This window comes from Notolepis coatsorum (assembly GCF_963971535.1).
Source record: "Notolepis coatsorum genome assembly, chromosome: 2".
Classification (NCBI taxonomy): Eukaryota; Metazoa; Chordata; class Actinopteri; order Aulopiformes; family Paralepididae; genus Notolepis; species Notolepis coatsorum.
This window is the reverse complement of record NC_140166.1, coordinates 37,138,162-37,163,123: the sequence shown is the minus strand read 5'-3', so window position 1 is coordinate 37,163,123 and position 24,962 is coordinate 37,138,162. Positions and strand designations below refer to the sequence as shown.

Sequence of the window (24,962 nt, the reverse complement as noted above, 5' to 3'; positions counted from 1 at the left end):
GCCGCAGCATATATACTTAATTGGCTATCTAGTCCCGAACCTCAGTTCTCGTCTCGAATCAATACGCTGTCTCCGGGCATGTTACGACATGCCCGGGCTCGCCTTTGAACCTGACTTTGGGGGCTTGCGGTCTGGCGCCGAGGGCGTTATCCAATAAGGAAAGCGAATATTACTAGGATTTACACGCAGGCTTAAAGGGATATAACGTGTATATATAAATAATATACAATGTATATAAAACAATAAATGTAGATTCTCAGCTTTAATCTGGCCCTTCACAACAGTATGTATTGAGCCGTACTGTATTGTACCCATTCTGCAATCTGTTAAATAAAGTTTTCATTCATTCATTCATTCATTCATTCATTCATTCATTCATTCATTCATTCATTCATACTGTACCCATTCTGCAATCTGTTAATAAACTTTTCAATCAATCAATCAATCAATCAATCAATCAATCAATCAATCAATCAATCAATCAATCAATCAATCAATCACGGTAGTTTGCTGCTGGTCGAGGCGAAAATGGGCGCGTCACGCGATTGGGCGCACATGTCACATGACCGGAAACGTCAGTGGCCAATCAGATCGCACCAGAAACGGCAGTGGCCAATCAGATTCGCAAAACGCGAACGCGGAAGCATAAATGCGTTAGGAAACGAATAGACGCCGCCGGACCTGAGAGCGCCGCTCTGCGGCTCTGCAGTTGGTTGCTTCTCCGGGAAGCTGCTATATTGCATCAGATTCGCAATATCCGTCATTCATCAGCACCACACCGGCTCGTGGGATCTGAAAGTTGACTGGGAGCTGTAGTAATAATGGCTGAAGATAGTGTTGTGAAAAACATGAGCGAATTGCAAGTTGACGAAGGGAAAAAGGTAAGCAGACTGGCTGACGTTTTATTGTTAGCCAGCTAGCTTTTAGTCTGCTTCTGACAACTAACCTGATCTGCACTGTTAGACTCTGGCTAAATCGGCTAACGCTAGCTTACTATGGGGGGGACCACACCACACCACACCACACCACCCAAATGAGCAATTCAATTTACAATTCAAATTACAAACATCTCAAAACAAACTGGTCAGACTACTGCTTGACCTTACTCCTAGAACCCACCTCACCCCTGCCCACTTTGACAACCTAGGATGGCTTAGAGTAGACGACAGAGTACAGCAACTTGCAATGGGCCTGGTCTACAAGATACACTACACGACCAAGGTACCCATGTACATGACAAAATACTTCCCAAAGGTCAGTGAATACCACGATCACAACACCAGAGGGAGCTCCACAAATCATGTTAAACCCAGATTCGGCTCAAACAAGGGACTAAACACGTTTCGCAATTATGCCACATCAATACAATACATCAAAGCTGTAAAGGAATGTGAATCACTACCCACTTTCAAAAACACTCTCAAAAAACACATACGGGAGACTGCAACTCGAAACTGGCCCCTGTAAATGTCCGAACACAACCCCCTCCAATGTACAGTAAATTACCAAGTATGGTCTTGTCAATAATCCAATGTACAGTGTTGTTTGTACAGTTGTACAGTGTCCCCCACCCACCCCTCCTACCCAACCCCCCCCCCCCCACTCCTACCCAACCCCCCCCCACTCCTAACCAACCCCACCCAACCACCTCCAATGTACAGTCCCCCCCCACCCCCACCTACCCAATCCAATGTACAGTTTCCACGCCTAATGTATATACTCTTTTCTTTCTGGACTCTTTTTGTATCACAAACAGTACTGTAATTGCAAATCTGGTATGTCATAAATGTATAGATGGAGCAGTACTGTCTATCTGTATGTCATGTATGTCATATATGTTACGATGAATTGAAAATGGGGGACCCTGATGTAAACAAGACGAAAGTCTTTCTCTGGTCTGCATCCCCTTAACAATTGTATGTATTGAGCTGTACTGTACTGTACCCATTCTGCAATCTGTTAATAAAGTTTTCATTCATTCATTCATATGTTATTTCTATGTCCTTGGGAAGTTCACTCAATATGTGTGAACATGAGCTACTTTCTCCAAAAGCCAGAAACCATAGTCAGAAGTCAGACTCGAACCTCGTGACGTCATCTGGTATAAAGTCTGGACCTGCTCCATTGACAATGAATGGGAGACCCACAGAACGTTTTTTGTTTTTTTTATACCCGAATGAGCTTTGTTCTCAGTTCTAAAACAGAAAATGTACTTGTATAATCAGAACATTCCCCTGGGTGTTCTCAAGTGTCACATCATCTCTTCAAATTCATTGTCTATGGAGCAGCTTCAGATTTAGGCCTAATACCTGATGCACTTTACCAGTTTTTGGATTAGGGAGAGAGATGTACATGTTTATGAACTGTCTTAGACCATAGGAATGTATGAATTCATAAATTGTCCGTAGTTCCTTCCCATTTTAAAGGTAGAATCACTCATGTCTTCAAACGGCGCCCCCTAGGCAAAATAACCCCTAGTCTTGGTATTGTGCTTTGTTTATTTTTTTCTGTTGTGTGGGTTGGATTTGGGTGGGTGAGAGTGCTCCATTTCAGTGCAGTGCTTAAAGGACTTTCATTTTTACTTCTCACCAGTACCAGTACCAGAGATCGCCCGTCTTTGTGTTGCGTTTGTAAGTGTATACCGTGTGCGTTTTAGTTGATTTCACCTTAGTAACACCTCACACTGCCAGTGCTGTTGAAAAGGGCAGGGAAATACTCCTTGACTATTGAAAGTTGCTAGGCAGATATGTAACTCAGCCTTTTGAAAACGAATAGAATTGTCGGCTGACAAAAGAAACAACAATGTAGGTGTTACGGACTAGAGCCAGGCTAGGGGTATTCGGTTTGGAGATCCAAGCTCTACCCGTAATATTGAGGAAAATAAACAGCATAAATTGTCTAGTTTTCAAAGAAGACAGATAAATAACAGTAGGGTTAGCTCTAGGGATGTCCCAATCAGAAAGATTGGGATCTGGGCCAATCACAACATATTTTAATTGATTGGTATCGGCTATATTAAGCCTGCTCAAAATCTGATCCTTTTTAGTTCCCTTAATGAAAACCATTAAGGGAAAGCTGTGATGCATAATATATATATTAATATGCATATATATATATATATATATATATATATATATATATATATATATATTAATATGCATCATATATGAGACCTCTATTAGTAGAGCCTGAGGTGTGTGTGTGACCAGCAATAGCAACCGCAATAAACAAAGCGCAATACCAAGTGGGACTCTTTTACCTGTAACTTATATACAATATATTTTGCTATGACGCATGCAAACGACCTGCACAGTATGGTGTTACGAAGTTAACTGTTGGATGCTGTGTCACTTATTGCAGTCTCTCTATCTATCTCTCTGTCTCTATCCTATGCATTTTGTGTCCATATGCTTATTTAGCTATGGATTTAGTTCATATACATATTTAGCTATGAAGTTAATTAATATTATTATGTAGCTATGACGTTAGTTTGTTTGTTTGCTGTCAAATTGCCCTGTGAAACAACCATTGTGTATAAATGAGTAAGGGATGCTGTGTTTCTCCGTCCTCGACAGGGTAAAGAGGGAGGCAAGAAGAAGGCTAAAGGTGCTGTGGGAGAGGCTAGCAAAACTGAGGTGAGCTATGACAAGCTGCTACTAGTACTGAGGTGAGCTATGACAAGCTGCTACTACTAGTACTGAGGTGAGCTATGACAAGCTGCTACTGTCTACTAGTACTGAGGTGACCTATGACAAGCTACTACTAGTGCACTAGTACTTGTGTGAGCTATGACAAGCTACTACTAGTACTGAGGTGAGCTATGACAAGCTACTACTAGTAATGAGGTGAGCTATGACAAGCTACTACTTGTGTGAGCTATGACAAGCTACTACTAGTACTGAGGTGAGCTATGACAAGCTACTACTAGTACTTGTGCGAGCTATGACAAGCTACTACTAGTACTGAGGTGAGCTATGACAAGCTACTACTAGTACTGAGGTGAGCTATGACAAGCTACTACTAGTACTTGTGCGAGCTATGACAAGCTACTACTAGTACTTGTGCGAGCTATGACAAGCTACTAGTATTATGACAAGCATACTCCTACGCAGAGAGTTGGACGACGTTCCACACTCGCATCTCTGCTCAAAGAGGAAGTAAACGAAACGGTGCTACTTATACTCATATTAATTTCCCTTAACAATATATGAATTGTTCCCCCTATCCTTTTTATTCTACTTTATGAATAAGAACCAAAATTAAGTTGAAAAGATTTTATTATTTCACTTCACAGCGTCTATGCAGCCTTTTTTATTCATTGTATCCATGGAAATTAGGAGGAACGCAGCCTCCTTACTGTCTCCATCTTCTCCTTCATTCCCAGATGTCTCCACCACCTCAGTATATGGAGGAACGTCTTGCCCTGTACAACAACCTGAAAGAGGAGCATGACACCCTGATGGCTGAGAGAGCCGAGAGGGACAGCGGACCCATCAAGGTGACCCTGCCAGACGGGAAGGTGGTGGAGGCCGAGTCCTGGAAGACCACCCCGTACCAGGTGGCCTGTGGGATCAGGTCAGTGAGTAGGGATCACTGGTGTCATTCAACTATTCAACTACTAATAGAAGATTTCCCCCGAAATCGCGACTACTAATCGAAGATTCATTCCTAAAGTGACATCACTGATGTAACTTAGTGTGATGTAATGTGTGAGCTTAGTGAAACGAAATGGCAAATGTACAAAACTTTGTAACGTCTCCGCCAGGTCCGACTTTCTTCATCTTTCTTGTCTGTTCGCCCCCAGCTGTTAACAGACTGTTATGCTACCAGGCTAGCTAGTGCAGTGGTGTAACGGTTAATAGAGGTCCCCTCTCAATACACTACACAATGTAGGTGCTGGTAAAAACAAGGGAAAATATATTTTAAAACGGTAGTCTCATAAACTATTCGATTTTTTATGATTTAATTACTATTTGAAAATCTGGCCCCATTTCTTGCATACCAATGATGTGGATCGGTAGTAGTATCCTTTCTCAGCACAATCCAAGCTGTTTCTCATACTTCCTCATACAAGCTCTGGCTATACTGCCCTGCAGAGTCTAACCACAGTAACTTAATACTTTAAAAAAAATTTAGTTATAAGTAGGGGTGTAACGGTACACAAAAACCACGGTTCGGTGCGTACCACGGTTTTGAAGTCACGGTTCGGTGCAGGTTTTTCGGTACAGTGGGGTAAAGTTTGGGTTTCCGTGTTCCAGTCAGGGGTGATGTAGTATGCAGTAACTAATTGTACTTGTAGGGCTGTCAACGAATATTCTATATTGAAATTAATAATCGACTTGTAAAAAATATTTTGGAAATAATAATAATTATATTAGATTGTGAAAAAAACAGCCCCCGGTGGGCGGTCGTTAGTGGTTATCATACTGTTGTATTTGTTCGGTACACTACAGAGCCGTTCGGTACGGTACGGTACACACTGAAACGGTTCGGTTTGGTACGGATACATGTACCTTTACACCCCTAGTTATAAGTGAAATTGAACTTCTCAATATCTGTTTTAGAGAAAAGAATTGCAGTAACTACAAAATCGCACTCAAAACATAGGCAAACCGCAGTAAATCTAGATACTGTGCTCTGTATCTGTTTCCCAGTAAATTGGCTGCAGTTACTGCGGTCTGCATCATTCAGAATCCTATCTGGATTCTACCCTACTACGTTTTTTTTTTTAAAATCTTTCCCCCCCCTCTTTTTCTGTTTTTCTCCCATCCCAATGTTAGTCGTTATGCCAATTCCCAATCCCCTTCCTGGTCGTTGCGCACTCTACCCCCTACCGTCGGTCTGGGAGGGCGGAGACTATCACATGCTTCCTCCGACACATGTGTAGCCAGCCCACCGCTTCTTTTCACCTGGCAGCGCGGACTCTCACTGGGAGAGTGTAACGTGTGGAAGGTCACACTACCTCTCCCAGATCCTTCCCCTGCTGTGCAGGCGCCCCGACCGAACTGTAGGAGTCGCTGTTTTACAACGACCTGGACCCACCCACGCCGGCTTCCCACCCTCTAACACTGCCAATTGTGTCAGTATGGACGGCCGACCAAGCCGGAGGCACCACAGCCGTATTCGATCCCACTGGCTCTGTGGTGGTAGACAGACGCGTAGTCCGCTGCGCACCCGGCCGCCCTACATAATCTATAAACCTACAGTTAAACACACCGGTGCTAAGCTAGCTAATGTTACTCTAGCTCAAGGCAGCTAGCTAATGTTGAAAGCTGATGACACACACGCATACCCCTCACACATTAAAACAAATGATTGACTGGTTAACCCATTAACCTAGCCTAAGCTAAGCTAATTGAGGGGTGACAGTGGGTCGTCCGGTAGAGTGGTTGTCCGGTAGTCGGAAGGTTCCCGGTTTGATTCCCGCTCCTCCCGGGCAGCGTGTCCGACGAGTCCTTGAGCAAGACACTTAACCCCTAATTGCTCCCAGTGTGCAGGTCGGCACCTTGCATGGTTGCGTCCGCCATCGGTGTGTGAATGTGTGCGTGAATGGGTAAAATGTGAGGAACAAAAATTGTAAAGCGCTTTGGATAAAATTGCTATATAAATGCACCATTTACCATTTACCGTAATTCCTCTAATAGTAACCCCGGCTTGTATTTGTTTCAACTGTAGCGGATACCAGGCTTGTATTAGGAGGAGGCATGTATAAGAGAGAGGCCTATATTTCTAATTTTCAAACAGATCATAATGAATAAATCAACATTTTGTGTCAAGTTTGAACCCAGTAAAATGTACTGGGTTCATTTATTGAAACCAAGTACTGTATGAAATATGGTAGTAAACGGTACAATTACAGGTGGTCAAAAAAAGTTAAATAGTGCAATCACTATACTGGTATAATAATAATAATAATAACTTCGTTTTATACAATTCTGAGGTAGGCTTACTCTCTTGGTAAACATTAACACCATACCATTATATGGTATTTACTGCACAGCCAGGCCAGCATATAACAACAATAACAAAATATATTGCCTATGGTAAATCCGTTGAGGGAAATACCGTAATTCCTCTAATATACATGAAACTCGGCTTGTATTAGGAGGCCGGCTTATAATTGCTTAGCTCAACAGCGTACCCGGTCATTAATAGAGACCCGGTTTTTAATTGAATACCGGTTACTATTAGAGGAATTACGTTATGTATGTGCAATATTATAGACACAGTGGTACGAGTATGAATACACTATGATAATAAACCAATCTAGTGTGAGGGAAATAAACCTGATCAATGATTGTAGATAGTCAAAGATAGACTTGAAGGGGCGGTCAGGTGGCGTAGCGGAGATTGCGCTCGTCACCAACGCAGGAGATGCTGGGTTCGAGCCCAGCTCTCGGCGTTGCTGCCAGCTTGGCTGGTCGTTCATACTAATACAATTAGGGGGGTGGGAAGCTGGTGGGTGGGAATCAGGCGTTGTGGACAGCGACGCCTACAGGTCAGGTCTCGGCGCTTGCTCAGCGGGGGCAGGACTTGGTGGAGATAGCGTGCCCTCCCACGCGTTACACTTCACCAAATGAGAGTCCTCGCTGCCAAGTGAAAAGACGTCACGTATCGGAGGAAGCGTGCAATCGACTCGGGACGCCCTTGTACCGACTCGTAGGAGAACATGCGAACAACAACCAGGTAGGGGAGGGGGGGAATTGGCAAGGTGAGGGTGGACAGAACTGGAGGACAATAGGCTGTCTATTGTGGGGGGGGGGGGGGGGGGTACAATTATTCTACACTAGTATGAAATACACTAAATAATAAACCAGTCTAGCCTGGAATAAACTATAGGTTGGATATAGGCAGTATAATGAAGGTAGATGGTTATCCACAAACTAATGCAAAGTCAATGGGGTTACGCTCCTGTCTGTACAAGCTGACTGAGGCTCACTGAAATCTACTTTGCAGTTTGTGTGCACGGAGGAGTACATTTCAGTGAGCCTCTGTGAGCTTGTACAGACAGGAGCTCGACTCCATTGGCCTGGCAGTAGGAATAGGTCTATGGGCCACTTCCTAATGACTGAACCCAAAGAAGATACTGGAACACACAATTGACTTTTTATTAATAACATGAAAAACATGTCCTATTCTGAGAGCACCGACCTCCAGGAGGAAGGGATGTAGCGGCACGGTGGTGTAGTGGTTAACACTGTCGCCTCACAGCAAGAAGGTCCAGGGTTCGATTCCCGCTTGGGGACCAGGTTTCCATGATGCCAGGTACCCAGGTGGGGGATCTCCCAGGCCTTTCTGTGTGGAGTTTGCATGGTCTCCCCGTGCTCGCAAGGGTTTCTTGGATTGGTTGGATTGGTTCCCCGGGCGCGGCTCACGTTGACGCCCGATCTGCTCCCGGCTGCCCATGGGGGGAAGGACAATGGGATGGGAAAAGTGCAGAGAGACATTTCATCTGCGACTCAGTGCATGTGTGTGTGTTCCTGTGGGTCGCCCATCTCGCGTGTGTGTGTGTTAAACTGCATGACAAATAAAGACTTCTAGTCTAACAATTATTTATATTATGATGTTCCTTCAACCCCTTTTGACTTTGCATTGGTTTGTGGCTAACTATCCAGAGGTAGTGTGAGGAACAGCATGGATTGTGCTGAGAAACGACTCTTATCGATCACCATAGGTCAAAGGTCAGTAAGAAATAGGGTTAGGGCTCCCATGAATCTGAACTATCCCTTTTAACGTTGTTCTGTAAACATCTTGTCAAAGTGTACGTGTCACTTTGTTATAAGTCAGCAGATTTCTAGCTGCACTCCCTGCATCCCGTTACACAATAATAGGCAAAGATTCGGATTATTATTGTGTATGTTATTATTCATTTCAACATATTGAACTTCTCCCTGGACAGCCAAGGTCTTGCTGACAACACAGTGATCGCTAAAGTGGACAACGATCTGTGGGACCTGGACAGGCCCTTGGAGAACGACTGTAGCCTTCAGCTCCTCAAGTTTGACCACGAGGAGGCTCAAGCTGTAAGTCCCACACAACGCTGATCTCTGTTATCACCCACATATCATTAACCTCTTAAGCCTGCTACCGGGTCGAGATTTATTGCATTTCTTTTTCAAATGTAGCTAAGAGTAAAGACCCTAACCCTATCAAAACAGCAGTCAAAGTGTATATTTTCAGCACTATGTTTGTTTAGCAATGATTTTAAGTATTATTAGCTAAATATGAGCTTATAAAAATCTCTGCGCATTGCATCGGACACCGGATTATTTAGACACGAGGACAGGAAGCACATGAAATCGTTGTAGTCCTAAAAAAGAGAGATCCAAGGCTTTCGATGGATGTCGAAATTTCATAAAACTGCACTACCCAGCTCACACAAAGCTGCAGCCGCTTGACGTGAAAAATAAATATTGATGTGAAAATTGTGTTTATATCTCACAAACAATGTTATTTACATAAAATACAACGTATATTGTTTCTTTACCTATCTGTGAACCGTGTCGCAATCCAGTAAAAAATGGTGGAGCTAAGGACATTATACAAAATGAACTGTACTTACAGTTAGGGATGCACGATATTGATCTTTTGACACTGATAACTTTATGCTCCTCAAGCCGATAACCGATATCGATAACCGATGTTTATTGTATTAACATTTTTTTTTAAATGTATATATATATTTTTTTTTATCTTTTTTTTCTTCTTTTTTTTCCAACATGAAACAAAACATATCACAATACAATAATAATAATAATACATAAAAAGACTTCCCAGGACAATAACTTAACACCAACTTAAATGTATATTCCTGTAGACCTAACCAGATAACAGAAACAAAAGCCAAGACAACAGTTTTGACTGATAAAGTGACTATATTTATTTTTCCAAATGAAAATTCACAATCCGTCAACAACTTATAATACATCCAACCTAAGACGCTCGAAGCTTTTTTTTCTTCTTTTTTCAAAGCTGTCCGCCTTGAAAGAAAGGCTTTGAGTGGACACATAGCCTAGCAGGTCGCCTGCGGCATCACCACCGCTGTGATGGTGTTAGAAGCCTACGACGACGGCGCGAGCGCGCTTGTACCTATTGACGAGTCGTTTGCTAAATTAAAGAAGTTTGACAGAAATGACCCAAGGGCTCAAGCCGCTAGCTTTTAAGCAGTCCTTGGTGGTGCAAATTAACCTGGCTACTACGGAGCAATAAGTGACTGCGTATTCAACCAAGGGTTGCATCACAGCCATGAAAGGGGCTAGCTTTGCTTAGCTCCCCGCGTCGTCGCAGGCTTTTAAGTTAACACAATAACACACCATCGCAGCGGTGGTGATGCCGCAGGTGACCTGCTAGGTTGGATGTATCACAAGCTGCTGCACTTTTCCCTCCTCGTGGAACTTCTGCATTGCATTTATTACAAATAGCAAGCAAACTTTTCCCCTCTGAAACAATCCCCACTAGCGTCGCCATCTTTGTTTACATCCGCGCTGCTTTCAAGAAACGTACGTGAAAGGAAGAAAGGGAGCGCTGGATTCGTGTAAAACGCCCTGTTCCTAAACCACACGCTATAGTCGTACCACAGTACTGGCAAAACGGGAGGAGCCGACAGTCAAAACAAACGCACTTCATCCAAATTCACCCACACCGCATTTTCTTTTTACCAAAAAATATATTATATTATCGGAGCTATTAATAACGTTATTGGGTTTATCGGGATGACGTCATAATTGCTGATATCGGCCCGATAATTATCGTGCATCCCTACTTACAGTAGATGTCATTCACGGTCTTTGCTGCCCAGCTGCAAGCTAGCCTAACTTGAATGGAAGCGGATACGGACCACTAGCCTATCTTAACATTCCGGGAGAGGTGTTTTTGGCCATCAACTTGGCTAGCTGGTCCGTATCTGCAGGAAAGCCTTTTTTTATTAAAATGTTTTAATTTATTTTATATCTCAATCCAGAAATACTGCCCTTCATTCAAATCAAGAGCACACTTTTATTTGGCTCAAGCAGTAGCTGCTACCGTTCACACTGGCTAGTACAGAACTCATGATTCCAGACTGAATTTACATTAACATCTACTGCACATTATTTATAACATTGCCTCCAACCAAAAGTGAATTATGATTAGGGTTGGGTACCATTCACATTTGAACCACTACTGGTACCGCTACCTGTGAATCGATACTGGTACCCAACGGTACCTTTTTTCGGTACTTTAGTCTCTAAAAATGTAATCTACCTACCTCAGTTGTAAAAAATGAGTCCAAACTTCAAATGATTTATTATTATTTATTTAGAACAATTTGTTAATATATATGTAATATTGCAGCGAGCGTTGTCTGCATCTAGCTTTGTAAAGTGTAACCACACTTGCGACCGTTTTCCGCTTGCAATTGCCCCGACTGCTTTGTTGTTGAATCAAGTAAAATCCTAGGTAAGTGTGTATTCTGTGCGTGAACGCTGACGTGAACGTGCGGCACACTTCACAGGTATTGTTTCGTGGTAAACTAAACGTCGGACTTTTTTTCTTTTTTGCATTACCGAAATGTGGCACTGGTGGATCTCACGTGAATCGGTCCCCGGTAGTACCGACGTGATTCGGTCGATACTAGGGATGTCCGATATTATCGGCCTACCGATATTGGCATACAAATTTGATATCGGAAAATATCGGTATCGGTTTTCGAAATATATATATATATTTCTTTACATTTCTATAACCTTTATTTACCCAGGCAAGCAAGTAAGAACAAATTCTGATTTTATTTATTGTCAAAAGTATGCATAATGTTGTGTTAATTCCACAACAAGATATATGTAATGTTAATTACCTGAAATTATTCCGTTTTTTTGGGGGGGGGGAACCCTGCATATATCGCTATCGGTTGATATCGGTATCGGAAATTAAGAGTTGGACAATATCGGTATATCGGTATCGGTAAAAAAGACCATATCGAGCATCCCTAGTCGATACCCTTAAAAGTACCGGATTCGGTACCCATCCCTAATTATGATGCTGTAGTCCGACTTTGTTACTCATAACAGTGGGTTTTAGAGCGTTTGTTTTTTTATTCCTAAGGTGTACTGGCACTCCAGCGCCCACATCATGGGGGAAGCCATGGAGCGTGTGTACGGTGGCTGTCTCTGCTACGGCCCCCCCATCGAGAGTGGCTTCTACTACGACATGTTCATCGACAAAAACGAGTGAGTCACACAGCAGGGTGTGGATCTTGGACGTCTCGGTTCTCTTAACCCTTTCACTACCACACTACCAAACGGTTAACCCTTTCACTGCGACAATACAGAAGGTTAACCCTTTCACTACCACACACAAGTGGTTGGCCCTTTCACTGCCACACACGACAAATGGTTAACCCTTTCACTGCCACACTACATAAGGTTAACCCTTTCACTACCACACTACAGAAGGTTAACCGTCTGTAGTGTGGTAGTGAAAGGGTTAACCTTCTGTAGTGTGGTAGTGAAAGGGTTAAAAGCAGTGCAGTAGCGTCACTGCTACTGATCTTTGCACACAATATTGACCTGCACATACCATTTGCACATAGTAGGCCAAGCCTACATGTATAATTGATATTTAATATCTGCTATGTAAGGGATAATGTGAGGTCATTGTTGCAAAATAATTGACCGACACGGAGTTTAGAATACCGAGGCGCCCCGCCGAGGAGTATAGGCTATACATTATCCCGCTTATTACATGGCTAACTTACTAACAATATACCTAATTCATTTTACACCATCGACAAGACGAGATCAAATGCAGACGCAGTTCTGTTCTGTCGCTCCGCGCTGTCATCGCCGGCAGCTTCGCCGGCAGGTGTGTCTGATTGCAGTGTGTGTCAGTGGGCTTGATTGCTGCAGCTGAGAACAGCGGTCATTATTGCTCGGCAGAGGTCCGTTATCGAGTAATAACGGACCTCTGACGAGCGCTATTGACCAATCACAATCTATTTCGGCGAATGTTAAAACGCCATGTAATAAATGATCTATATTATTTGGGGGTGTCACGATTCTCCAAATCTGAGATTCAACTTGACTTTTCGGTTTTAAGGTTTACATTTTTTTCTACTTTTTCTCCCCATTTTCTATTTTTCTCCCATTCCAATTTCGTATTATCCAATTCTACCCTCCCCTGTCTCGAACGTTGTTAGACCATGCCTCCCACTGGTCGGCTGCAATGTGGACGAAGCCTTGCATCATGTGTCCCCTCCGGTACACGAGGAGGCAGCCGTCGCATCTTTTCACCTGCACAGCGCGATCTCTCAGCGGCGAGGAGTAACGTGTGGGAGGCTCACGCTGCCCCCGTTGCTTCCTGATTCTGCTGTACAGGCGCACCAACCGACCTGTAGGAGTCGCTGTCCACAACGTCCGATCCCCACCCACCGGCTTTCCCACCCCCTAATACTGCCAATTGTATTAGTATGAACGACCAGCCAAGCCGGAAGCAACGCAGAGAGTTGGGCTCGAACCCAGCATCTCCTGCGTTAGTGGCGAGCGCCTTGCCCACTGCGCCACTTAGCCGCCCTTAAGGTTTCAATTTGTAAAGATCAATATATAATTTACATTTATATCATTTACATTTTCTAATTCTTCTTTAAAAACATAGGATTACCACAGCTACTACCAGGGGAGTTTTCAACTAAATCTATCATTGTAACATTCATGTAAACAAATGAGACCATTGCTGAAACAAATGATATACAACTTCTCATGATAGGACCACATTTTCCTTAAACCTCCTGGTTTGCCGTTGGCTCCCACATAGGAAATGTTAATGAAATGTTTTGATAAGAGAGGAGAAGCCTTGCTAACGGTGAATGTTAGTTATTTTTGTTGATGAAGCAAGTTTTGTTTTTGTAAAGGCTGCCTTTGCGCTAGATCTGACCCAGACACACACACTATCAATACAAAATAGAGTATATCTGTGATGTACTGGCCGTCTCATTATTTATATAACTCGCAGGAAGGCAGAATGTTGCCACATTGGTGAGTAGAGGGAAGCAGGAGGGTTGTCCAGTTATGTGTCTCCATCATGGCCAGCAGGGACCATGGTCTCAAAGTAATGCATGCTAGCAGTGAGCTGGTTAACTAGCAGCTACTCTGTGTGTTCTCTAAAAGTAATGCAGGCTACTGGTGAGCTAATGTTAATTAGCAGCTACAGTATGCTGTGTGTTCTTTAAAAGTAATGCAGGCTACTGGTCTGGTGAACTAGCAGCTATGCTGTGTGTTCTCAAAGTACTGCAGGCTACTGGTGAGCTTGTTAACTAGCAGCTATGCTGTGTGTTCTCTAAAAGTACAGTACTGCAGGCTACTGGTGAGCTTGTTAACTAGCAGCTATGCTGCGTGTTCTCTAAAAGTACAGTACTGCAGGCTACTGGTGAGCTTGTTAACTAGCAGCTATGCTGCGTGTTCTCTAAAAGTACTGCAGGCTACTGGTGAGCTTGTTAACTAGCAGCTATGCTGCGTGTTCTCTAAAAGTACTGCAGGCTACTGGTGAGCTTGTTAACTAGCAGCTATGCTGCGTGTTCTCTAAAAGTACTGTACTGCAGGCTACTGGTGAGCTTGTTAACTAGCAGCTATGCTGCGTGTTCTCTAAAAGTACAGTACTGCAGGCTACTGGTGAGCTTGTTAACTAGCAGCTATGCTGCGTGTTCTCTAAAAGTACAGTACTGCAGGCTACTGGTGAGCTTGTTAACTAGCAGCTATGCTGCGTGTTCTCTAAAAGTACTGCAGGCTACTGGTGAGCTTGTTAACTAGCAGCTATGCTGCGTGTTCTCTAAAAGTACTGTACTGCAGGCTACTGGTGAGCTTGTTAACTAGCAGCTATGCTGCGTGTTCTCTAAAAGTACTGTACTGCAGGCTACTGGTGAGCTTGTTAACTAGCAGCTATGCTGCGTGTTCTCTAAAAGTACAGTACTGCAGGCTACTGGTGAGCTTGTTAACTAGCAGCTATGCTGCGTGTTCTCTAAAAGTACAGTACTGCAGGCTACTGGTGAGCTTGTTAACTAGCAGCTATGCTGTGTGTTCTCTAAAAGTACTGCAGGCTACTGGTGAGCTTGTTAACTAGCAGCTATGCTGTGTGTTCTCTAAAAGTACAGTACTGCAGGCTACTGGTGAGCTTGTTAACTAGCAGCTATGCTGCGTGTTCTCTAAAAGTACAGTACTGCAGGCTACTGGTGAGCTTGTTAACTAGCAGCTATGCTGTGTGTTCTCTAAAAGTACTGCAGGCTACTGGTGAGCTTGTTAACTAGCAGCTATGCTGCGTGTTCTCTAAAAGTACAGTACTGCAGGCTACTGGTGAGCTTGTTAACTAGCAGCTATGCTGCGTGTTCTCTAAAAGTACAGTACTGCAGGCTACTGGTGAGCTTGTTAACTAGCAGCTATGCTGTGTGTTCTCTAAAAGTACTGCAGGCTACTGGTGAGCTTGTTAACTAGCAGCTATGCTGTGTGTTCTCTAAAAGTACAGTACTGCAGGCTACTGGTGAGCTTGTTAACTAGCAGCTATGCTGCGTGTTCTCTAAAAGTACAGTACTGCAGGCTACTGGTGAGCTTGTTAACTAGCAGCTATGCTGTGTGTTCTCTAAAAGTACTGCAGGCTACTGGTGAGCTTGTTAACTAGCAGCTATGCTGCGTGTTCTCTAAAAGTACTGCAGGCTACTGGTGAGCTTGTTAACTACAATACCATAGTCCCCTCCAAACTCATAGCCAAGCTCAGGGACCTGGGCTTGAACTATGACCTGTGCCAGTGGGTCCTGGACTTCCTGACGGGCAGACCCCAGGTGGTAAGAGCCGGCAACTGCACCTCCTCATCCATCACGCTCAACATAGGGGCCCCCCAGGGCTGTGTTCTGAGCCCCCTCCTCTACTCCCTGTACACACATGACTGCGTAGCACAGCGGAACAACAACACCATCATCAAATTTGCTGATGACACAGTAGTGGTGGGCCTGATCTCTGCCAACGACGAAAGGGCCTACCTGGAAGAGGTAGAGAACCTGTCACAGTGGTGTCAGGAGAACTGCCTCTCCCTGAACGTCAGCAAAACAAAAGAGATGATTGTGGACTTCAGGAGGTCGGGGGTCAAGGACTACAGCCCCCTCAGCATCGACGGGGCACCAGTTGAGAGAGTGAACAGTTTCAAGTACCTCGGAGCCCACATATCCGAGGACTTGACATGGACCACACACATTGACAGTGTTGTGAAGAAGGCACGACAACGCCTCTACTTCCTCAGGCGCCTAAGGAAGTTCCAAGTCAGTCAGAAGATCCTTAGGAACTTCTACTCATGTACAATAGAGAGCATCCTGACCGGCAACATCACCTCCTGGTTTGGGAATAGCACTGCACAAGACCGTAGCAGACTACAAAGAGTGACACGTTCAGCCGAACGCACAATTAGAGGGGGGCTTCCCACCCTCCAGAACATTTACAACAAGCGGTGCAAGGGGAAGGCTAAGAGAATTATTAAGGACTCGAGCCACCCGAACAACTGCCTCTTTGAACTGCTGCCGTCAGGCAAGCGATACCGGAGTCTTATGGCGAGCACAGAAAGACTCAGAAGGAGCTTCTATCCCCAGGCCATCGGGCTGCTAAACGAACAATAATCGCTAAACGAACAATAATCACTATGCAACAACCATCAAATGCACACAGCACACACACCCACACGCACACACTCACTCAAACAAACAACACACTGCAGCACCCACTCTCCACACTTTAGATCACACAAACACACTTACACTTTATATTTATTGATAAAGGATTTGCACTACAACTCGTACACCTACTGTGAATTGTACCTAAACTGCACCTCGTCCATTTATGCCTTGCACTATATAGCATTGTATATTAGTACACTGCACAGTATTGTATATTGTATGGTAACTACGTCTACGAACATTGTACATATGTCTAAACTGAACACTGTGACCTCTTTTTTTACTTCTAATTTTTACTATGTTTTTATTTCATACTTATCTTGTCATGCACAGTCTCTGGAGCGCAACAGTAAGAAGCATTTTGTACAAAAGTATTCTGTACTTCTGTATGACAACTATTAAAGAAACTTGAACTTGAAACTTGAACTAGCAGCTATGCTGCGTGTTCTCTAAAAGTACTGCAGGCTACTGGTGAGCTTGTTAACTAGCAGCTATGCTGCGTGTTCTCTAAAAGTACTGCAGGCTACTGGTGAGCTAATGTTAACTAGCAGCTATGCTGCATGTTCTTTAAAAGTAATGCAGGCTACTGGTCTGGTGAACTAATGTTAACTAGCAGCTATGCTGTGTGTTCTCTAAAAGTACTGCAGGCTATTGGTGAGCTGGTTAACTAGCAGCTATGCTGTGTGTTCTCTAAAAGTACTGCAGGCTATTGGTGAGCTGGTTAACTAGCAGCTATGCTGTGTGTTCTCTAAACACAGTTTAGAAACTGACTCTTGTTGGCTGTTTGGTCTTATAACCCGAGATTGGAAGCACGTAATGGGTAAATCGGTGTGTCAATCAAACGGCTGGGCAAGGGGGAAAATATGTTGCCCCTTTTTAAGTATGGATGGGTTTTAAATTTATTAGTTGAGTACTCACCGTTTCAACTGAACGTGAGTGTTTTTTGAGGGTCCTCGATTAAAAAAACGAATTGCTGTGTGTTGCAGGAAGACAACACTGGAAGCTGCCATTCTCTTTAAGATGCATTCTAAAAGGGCGGTTAGGTGGCGTAGCGGAGATTGCGTTCGTCACCAACCCCGGAGCTGTGAGCTCACAGCTCCGGGGTTGTCACCAGCTTGGCTGGCCGTTCACACTAATACAATTGGCAGTATTAGAGGGTGGGAGAAGCTGGCGGGGTGGGTCCGGGTCGTTGTAAACAGCGACTCCTACAGTTCGGTCGGGGCGCCTGCTAAGCGCGGATAGGACCTGAGTGGGATAGTGTGATCCTTCCACACGCTACGCCCTCTCAGGGAGGATCCGCGCTGCCAGGTGAAAAGAAGCGGTTGATTGGCTGGACGTGTGTCGGAGGAAGCACGTGATAGCCTCCACTCTCCCAGATGATCTGACTGTGGGGGGTAAGTGCGCAGCGACCAGGAAGGGGATTGGGAATTGGCATACGACTAACATTGGGATTGGAGAAAATCGGAGGAAAATGGAGGGGGAAAAAGACCAAAAAAAAAAAAAATGCATTCTAAAAATGTATTTATCTGAACAATTACTCAAGCACTACTCAAATAACTAATGCGAGTCCTCTTATATGGGAAAACATTACTCATGCCCATCCCTACCACCGCTAGCTGTCAGCTGTTGGATAACTTTTGCCACTTGCTCTTAACATAAACAAACAGCATTATTCTCAACACATCAGTGAGTGTCGGCTCATATTTGCTTAGTTGAACACACTTCAGTTTGATATGCCAACGTATCATCCGTTCTGTTCTGTTCTTTTCATCGCTTATTTTTTCAGAGGTGTTTCAAGCAATGACTTCCCCTGCCTGGAAACCCTGTGCAAGAAGATCATCAAAGAGAAGCAGCCATTTGAGAGGCTGGAGATAAAGAAAGAGACTCTTCTGGAGATGTTCAAGGTAGCTGCATTGTTCTCTCTTTATATAACTATACTATATATAACTACACTATAACCACCTCCTCTCGAACTACATTCCTATTTCCTACTATAGTATAAATTATCGTTCAAGACTTCAAAAAGGAATAAAGGTCACTCAGAAACTTTAGGATCAATTGCAAACCCGCTGGAGGAACTTTATTAGTAGATGCAGACAGATGCAAATTTATAGAGCCCTTTATAGGTTTATTACGTCATTTATCTTCGTCTTGTGATTTCCCAGATCCGACCAGATTGCACAAGATTACGCAATATGTTTTTCAGAAAAGTGTGTGTCTTAAGCAGACTGTGAGATCACCAGACATTTTGTCAGCAGATCTTGGAATATTACACAACAATCTGTTTTTCAGATTTGTACCACTGAGACACTCACTGTGGAAAATGTGTGTACGCAGATTGTGGATGGACATTGGTTGTCTCAATATATATGATTGTCTCAATGTATATGTTGTGAATATACGTATATTCCACCCAGGGTTTCTGTTAGAAAAAATTGTTGCCGGCCTCAGTGTCTGGTAGATTTCAATCTACCGGTCAAATGAGAGAAATTCCGGTCAGAGTTTATTGAGCTTAAAAACAATTGATAGGCAAAAGAATGACAACAAAACAAAAGAATGACATCATCAAGGCATGTAGATTTATAATATTTTTACTTAAAACTAGGCTACTTTTGCGTATAAAGTCATTATATTCCAAATAAAATAAGCCCCGAGACTCGTGCTGCTGCCGACTTTAAATCAAATAGGTGTCTGTGGGCAGTCGCCCGACATTAATAAACAACAGTCTGTTATAATCACATTTTTATGAGCTAACGAATTCCGTTATATTGGACATTTGTATTAATTATATCAAGCGAAGAACTGAGAAATTTGGCAGAGAGAGACGGCAACATTATCGTGGGTTTGCGTGACTACTCTCTCTCCACCTCCCAATGACTTATTTGCGAGAGTATGTCGATGCAGAGCAGCAGATTCAGCTGTTATTGGCTCTTTTCTGGGGACCGCACAGCAGCGCCCCCCACCCAACATTGAATTGAAAATGGCTGAATTGGAGTACTGCTGGAGTACTGCATTGTGCTGCTGCTGCTCCGGCTCTGCAGCTTCACAAAAGTTCGCACACCCAGCACTAAGCTCTCGCTGACAACGTCGTTGTCATTATTAGAAGCAACGATGAAACAAATGTAATGATTGTTTCGTTCATCGCATAGGCTATTTAATTTTAGCCTATTTTAATACAATTCAAATAATCAAATTGTGCTTAGACTCAGGGAATTATTTTCACCGGACATTAAGACCGGAGAGATTAAATATGTCGGACTTCAACAGATTTTGCCGGTCAAATACCGGTAATTACCGGCTAGCGGAAACGCTGATTCCACCACACTACAACTACTACTGATTCTATAACCACCTCCTCTCTCAAACTACACTACTACTGATTCTATAACCACCTCCTCTCTCAAACTACATTACTACTGATTCTATAACCACCTCCTCTCTCAAACTACGTTACTACTGATTCTATAACCACCTCCTCTCTCAAACTACATTACTACTGACTCTATAACCACCTCCTGTCTCTCAACAGTACAACAAGTTTAAGTGTCGTATTCTGAACGAGAAAGTCACCACTCCTACCACTACTGTTTATAGGTGAGTGATGAAAAAAGCAAATATTAAAGGCACAGTCCAACATTTTCGTAAATTAACGTAATTACCAGATTCAGATGAGAAGATGGATATCATTTTCATCTCTGTGTGTCTAGTACAGAGAGAGCTATGATTGGATGCTAGCCTAGCATGGGGGAAACTGAAAATGAAGAAATGCACTTTCCAAAACCATTTATCTTATTTACACCATGTATCTGTGGTATTCACCACATGTAGAAATAACGATGTAAAAACGAGACATTGTAGGTTTGGAACCAGATACACGGTTGGAGCTATTGTCTTGATGCAGTGATTGCACACAGCATTTCTAAAGCCCTGTCATAACTTCCATCAACAAAACCAATGTGACAAGCTCACCTACAGAAGAATGGTTGCTAATCATCTCTTCGTAAGAGAGGATGATCATGTTAGACAGACCAAGATCCAGAACTCCCAGAGGAGGAACAACAGGCTTTGGAAGCTGATCGGGCACGAAGGGAGGCCCCAAGGGGAGGGCCAGAACACAAGGGACATAAACAAGATACAATGTGTAAATAATACAGTTTTTGGAGTTGTTGTAAGGTGTATTTCTTCACTTTTGATGGAGCTAGGCTAACCATTTCCCCCTACCTCCAGGTGTAGTAAGCTAGGCTAACCGTTTCCCCCTGCTTCCAGGTGTGGTAAGCTAGGCTAACCGTTTCCCCCTGCCTCCAGGTGTAGTAAGCTAGGCTAACCGTTTCCCCCTGCCTCCAGGTGTGGTAAGCTAGTGTTAGATGTTTCTGTAATCAGCCAATCTCATCTCGTCATCTTCTTCGTGACTCTCCCTGTTCTGCGTTGTGTTTTCTTTCAATACTTCACATTGGCTGTCACACACTGTATCAACCCCTGTTAGTACATCCATTAGTCATAAGAAACGACACTGCAACGTGATCTCTTTCCTTAGATCCTCATGTTTATTTTCATAAACATAGCCTCGTACTCGGATGTAACCCATTCTGTATTGTCCTTGAACGGTCTTAATTCATTCTTCTCCACCGTCTCTCCTCATTAGTCCGATGGTTCTGGGCCTCGTCGTAGCCAACCACCATTTCCTGTTAGCCGAAGCTAGTGATGATGTGTCATATTCCCCTCCCCCACCCGGCGAGGGTGAGGAGGGCTCTCACAGTCTCTGATCAGCGCGTCTGCTCGATTGTGCGTCGGGTCTCGATCTAAACTTACCCCGGAAGGAACTCACCCCTCATAACATTCTCCCCATAGCAACAGGCCCCCGCCCCCTCTTCTCGTTACTACGTGACATGCAGTCTTTGACAACGGCTCTTTGACCCAAATCACTATAGCAACGGCAATGTTGATATTACCGCCCCTCTTACCCCAAACAAACGCTGTGGCTTGGTAATGCACTTTCTCCAGATCGAGTAACCTTGATGCTGTGGCTATCAGCTGTTGATGTTAACGGCACAGCCCGAATCCTCATCTGCTGCGGTTAGTCTCCTGCTAACACACACTGACTGCCGGCTACTTTTAAGATCTATAGATCCGTCTGAGTAGATGCTGTCACCCACCGATATATACATTATATACACATTGAAAAACATAGATTCCTTCACTAGGCTAACCATTTCCCCCTGCCTCCAGGTGTGGTAAGCTAGGCTAACCATTTCCCCCTGCTTCCAGGTGTGCTAAACTAGGCTAGTGTGCAACCGAACCTCTCTCCACACTGGACACACAGAGAGGAAATGACTAGTTATCTATGTTCTTGTTTGATGGCAGATGACAAATGAGAGAATTTCCCAACCTTTCTGAGTGTTACTTTAAGTCTGATTTATCACAAAATAATTTCTGAGATATTTGAAAATGTCAATTGAAAACTACTAGTTTCAGTTTGATTGTGTATCACACCTCACATTACTTTGCAGTCAATATGATGTACACCTATTGGATTATATAACATGAGCTTTTCCATACCAGGCTATATTTACTTTCCCCATCATTTATTGTCTGTTTCTTTAGTCAGATGTTTGGATGACAGGTGGTGATTCACTTTGAGAGTAGATATATGCAGGGTTCCCGCAGGGTCTTAAAAAGTCTTAACATTTAATAATTCGAATTTTAGGCCTTAATTATTATTTTGATAGTTCTTATTTGATTAGGAAATTACTTGATTAGGAAATTACTTCTATGTTACGATAACTTCTCTGTATCTCATTTAAATGTGTTTGGGGGAAATGTGTGGGCTGCAAAGTAAGCAGTACGATAATAGAAAACGGTAATCCCCCCCCCCCCCAACAATTTGTATGGAATTACTTCTTTCATAGTCATTTTCCTTATTACTTTTTAAATTTAACTTGTTGAAACCTACAGGAACCCTGTATATGGTCTAGCTTGTTCAAATAGACTGTATTGAGAGTGGATACATGGTCTAGCTTGTTAAAATGGAGCGTACCGTAATGAGAGTAGATGTATGGTCTAAGTTGTTAAATTGACTGTATTGAGAGTAGATATATGGACTAGCTTGTTAGAATAGACTATTGAGAGTAGATGTATGGTCTAGCTTGTTAAAATATACTGTTTTGATACTAGATATATGGTCTATCTGTTTGGTCTATCTGTCTAACTGTTTTCCTAGGTGTGGCCCCTTGATTGATCTGTGCCGAGGCCCCCATGTGAGACACACTGGCAAGATTAAGGCCCTGAAGATCCACAAGGTGAACTTTCATTTTCTATTGTCATGATGCTGTTCATGCGTTATGGAAAGCATGAAAAAAGTAGTGTCTCTAGGCTGGGATATAATATATATATATATATATTCTTTTTATTATGCTACTGCTTGTTCCATTACTTTGACATTTAAATGTGTTGCTAAAACAATATTTCAACTGTAACACTCAGCGGAGCCAGGGATCGAACCTCCGACCTCAGGCTCACCAATCAACAATCTGCTACATCAAGGGACATTTACATTTAATTAGGGCTGAAACTAACGATTATTTTGTTATTGATTATTCTGTTGATTAACACATTGGTCGCCAAAAACGGCGTAAGTCATTATTGCCCGCCATGCGTTGAACGCCAACAACGGCGTAAATCATTTTTGGGATCAATATTTAATTTTTTCACCATGGCATTCATAATTCATCCAGCCTCCCTCCGGACTGCAGCGGCACCTTGTTCTGAGATTGCAATGCCTCAATACTGGTGGATGGTCGGGCGAGTTACACTCTCGCCAAAACCGGAAGTGGCGATCGGTGCGTCGAGGAAATCCCTCCGGCAGTCATATCTTGTTACGTGGATCCAGACAAACACTGTAGTGCATTTGGATCACTTTCGAAACGAATAATCTATATGATTTCGGCGTTTATTGCGCCATACAAACCGGAAATGGATCTAGGAGATCGGCGTCAAATAATTGGGATCTTTTTCCTCCAGTCTCATCGGCGAATGGTAAGAGGACACTAACATTATTTTCAGCCTGATTGTTTATTCATTTCACTGCAAACCATCTGCTCAACATATCAACCCATACTAAATAAAGCCGTTACTGACTATCAAGGAATTATAAACGACCCCCCCCCCTTTCCTTCACGCATGATGAAGCATAATGTATACCGATCATATACATTTGAATTTTTTAATATGGCGTGTATAGGAAAGAAACGCCAATCGATAATCTATCATATGTGTTGGGGCCTATAACCCTCGTTTTTGGAATTGCAGCAGAAAAGCTTAAAAACATACTTATATTCTCGAAGGTATTAACACAAAATGTATGAATGAAAAGATATAGCGTTCCCACATCCGGAACGATAGATAATCGATGTTGAATGGGCCATAGTAATGTCAATAGCAATACAATTTAAAAAGTTATAGCCCTGCAAAGAAGGTAAACATCTCTATAAGCTTTCAACGGTGGCAGACTGGGTACAATGATGGGCACAACCCCCGGCGCCCAATGTGTTAATTGACCAAAAATCTACAATTAATTAAATGAGCAATTAAACATTTAAAAATTATTGACAAGTGCGATACTACTATCCTTAGGTCACATGGGTAGTTGCCTCCCTGACACCACCTACTGAATACCGAGAGTAGGAGATGTGCTATGAAGTTTATTTAAGTCTGTAAATGCTGTGTAGTGTGGATGCTTACTGTACTCATGTGTAGAGTGAGTAACCTACATGTCATTACTGCTTTTTATCTATTGACTCATTACTAGTTTATTATTTTGAAAAAACACCCACCAGTTACTATATTGTTTATCAATACATACAATTTATATATGCCTGTAGCTAAATGCTTTAGATAAAAAGAAATACAATAAAATAATACCAACCAGTGTTTTTTTACCGGCCAAAAATGATAAATAGCTTTTTAGCATATCTCCATGTTATTATGTGTCATCTCTCCACTCCAAAGCTATGTTAGTACCTGTGCCAGCACAGGACATAATATTATTAAAAGAGATGATATATATGCATTGCATACTGTATGTAAATCAATACAAATCCTTTTGAATAAAATGGGCTCAGGAATCAGGATTGTTACAGCTAATTAGCCTAATCCATGCCTAGTACTACCTACTAGTAGAAAACCTGAGGGGGAAAACGGATGATATTAAAGCAGGTCAAAACCCAGCGCTACTATACGATTCGGTTATATCATCGACATTGCTTAAAAAAGCTATTGCCCT

At 43.0% G+C, this 24,962-nt stretch overlaps 1 protein-coding gene across 3 annotated transcripts in view; it reads left to right on the top strand.

The window, feature by feature from the left end:
- The first annotated feature begins 748 nt into the window (after nucleotides 1–748).
- LOC311222859 (threonine--tRNA ligase 1, cytoplasmic) overlaps nucleotides 749–24,962 on the top strand; it is an 80,434-nt gene continuing 56,220 nt past the window's right edge. For all 3 annotated transcript variants that reach the window (XR_014619382.1, XR_014619383.1, XM_084307498.1), the window contains exons 1-8: nucleotides 749–881; nucleotides 3,576–3,635; nucleotides 4,385–4,575; nucleotides 8,900–9,023; nucleotides 12,082–12,206; nucleotides 18,471–18,588; nucleotides 20,214–20,278; nucleotides 22,902–22,980. Coding sequence is in view for 1 of the 3 variants with exons in the window: in XM_084307498.1 (XP_084163624.1) it covers nucleotides 822–881; nucleotides 3,576–3,635; nucleotides 4,385–4,575; nucleotides 8,900–9,023; nucleotides 12,082–12,206; nucleotides 18,471–18,588; nucleotides 20,214–20,278; nucleotides 22,902–22,980 (822 nt within the window). In the remaining 2 variants the exon portion in view is untranslated. The remainder of the gene's footprint in view (nucleotides 882–3,575; nucleotides 3,636–4,384; nucleotides 4,576–8,899; nucleotides 9,024–12,081; nucleotides 12,207–18,470; nucleotides 18,589–20,213; nucleotides 20,279–22,901; nucleotides 22,981–24,962) is intronic.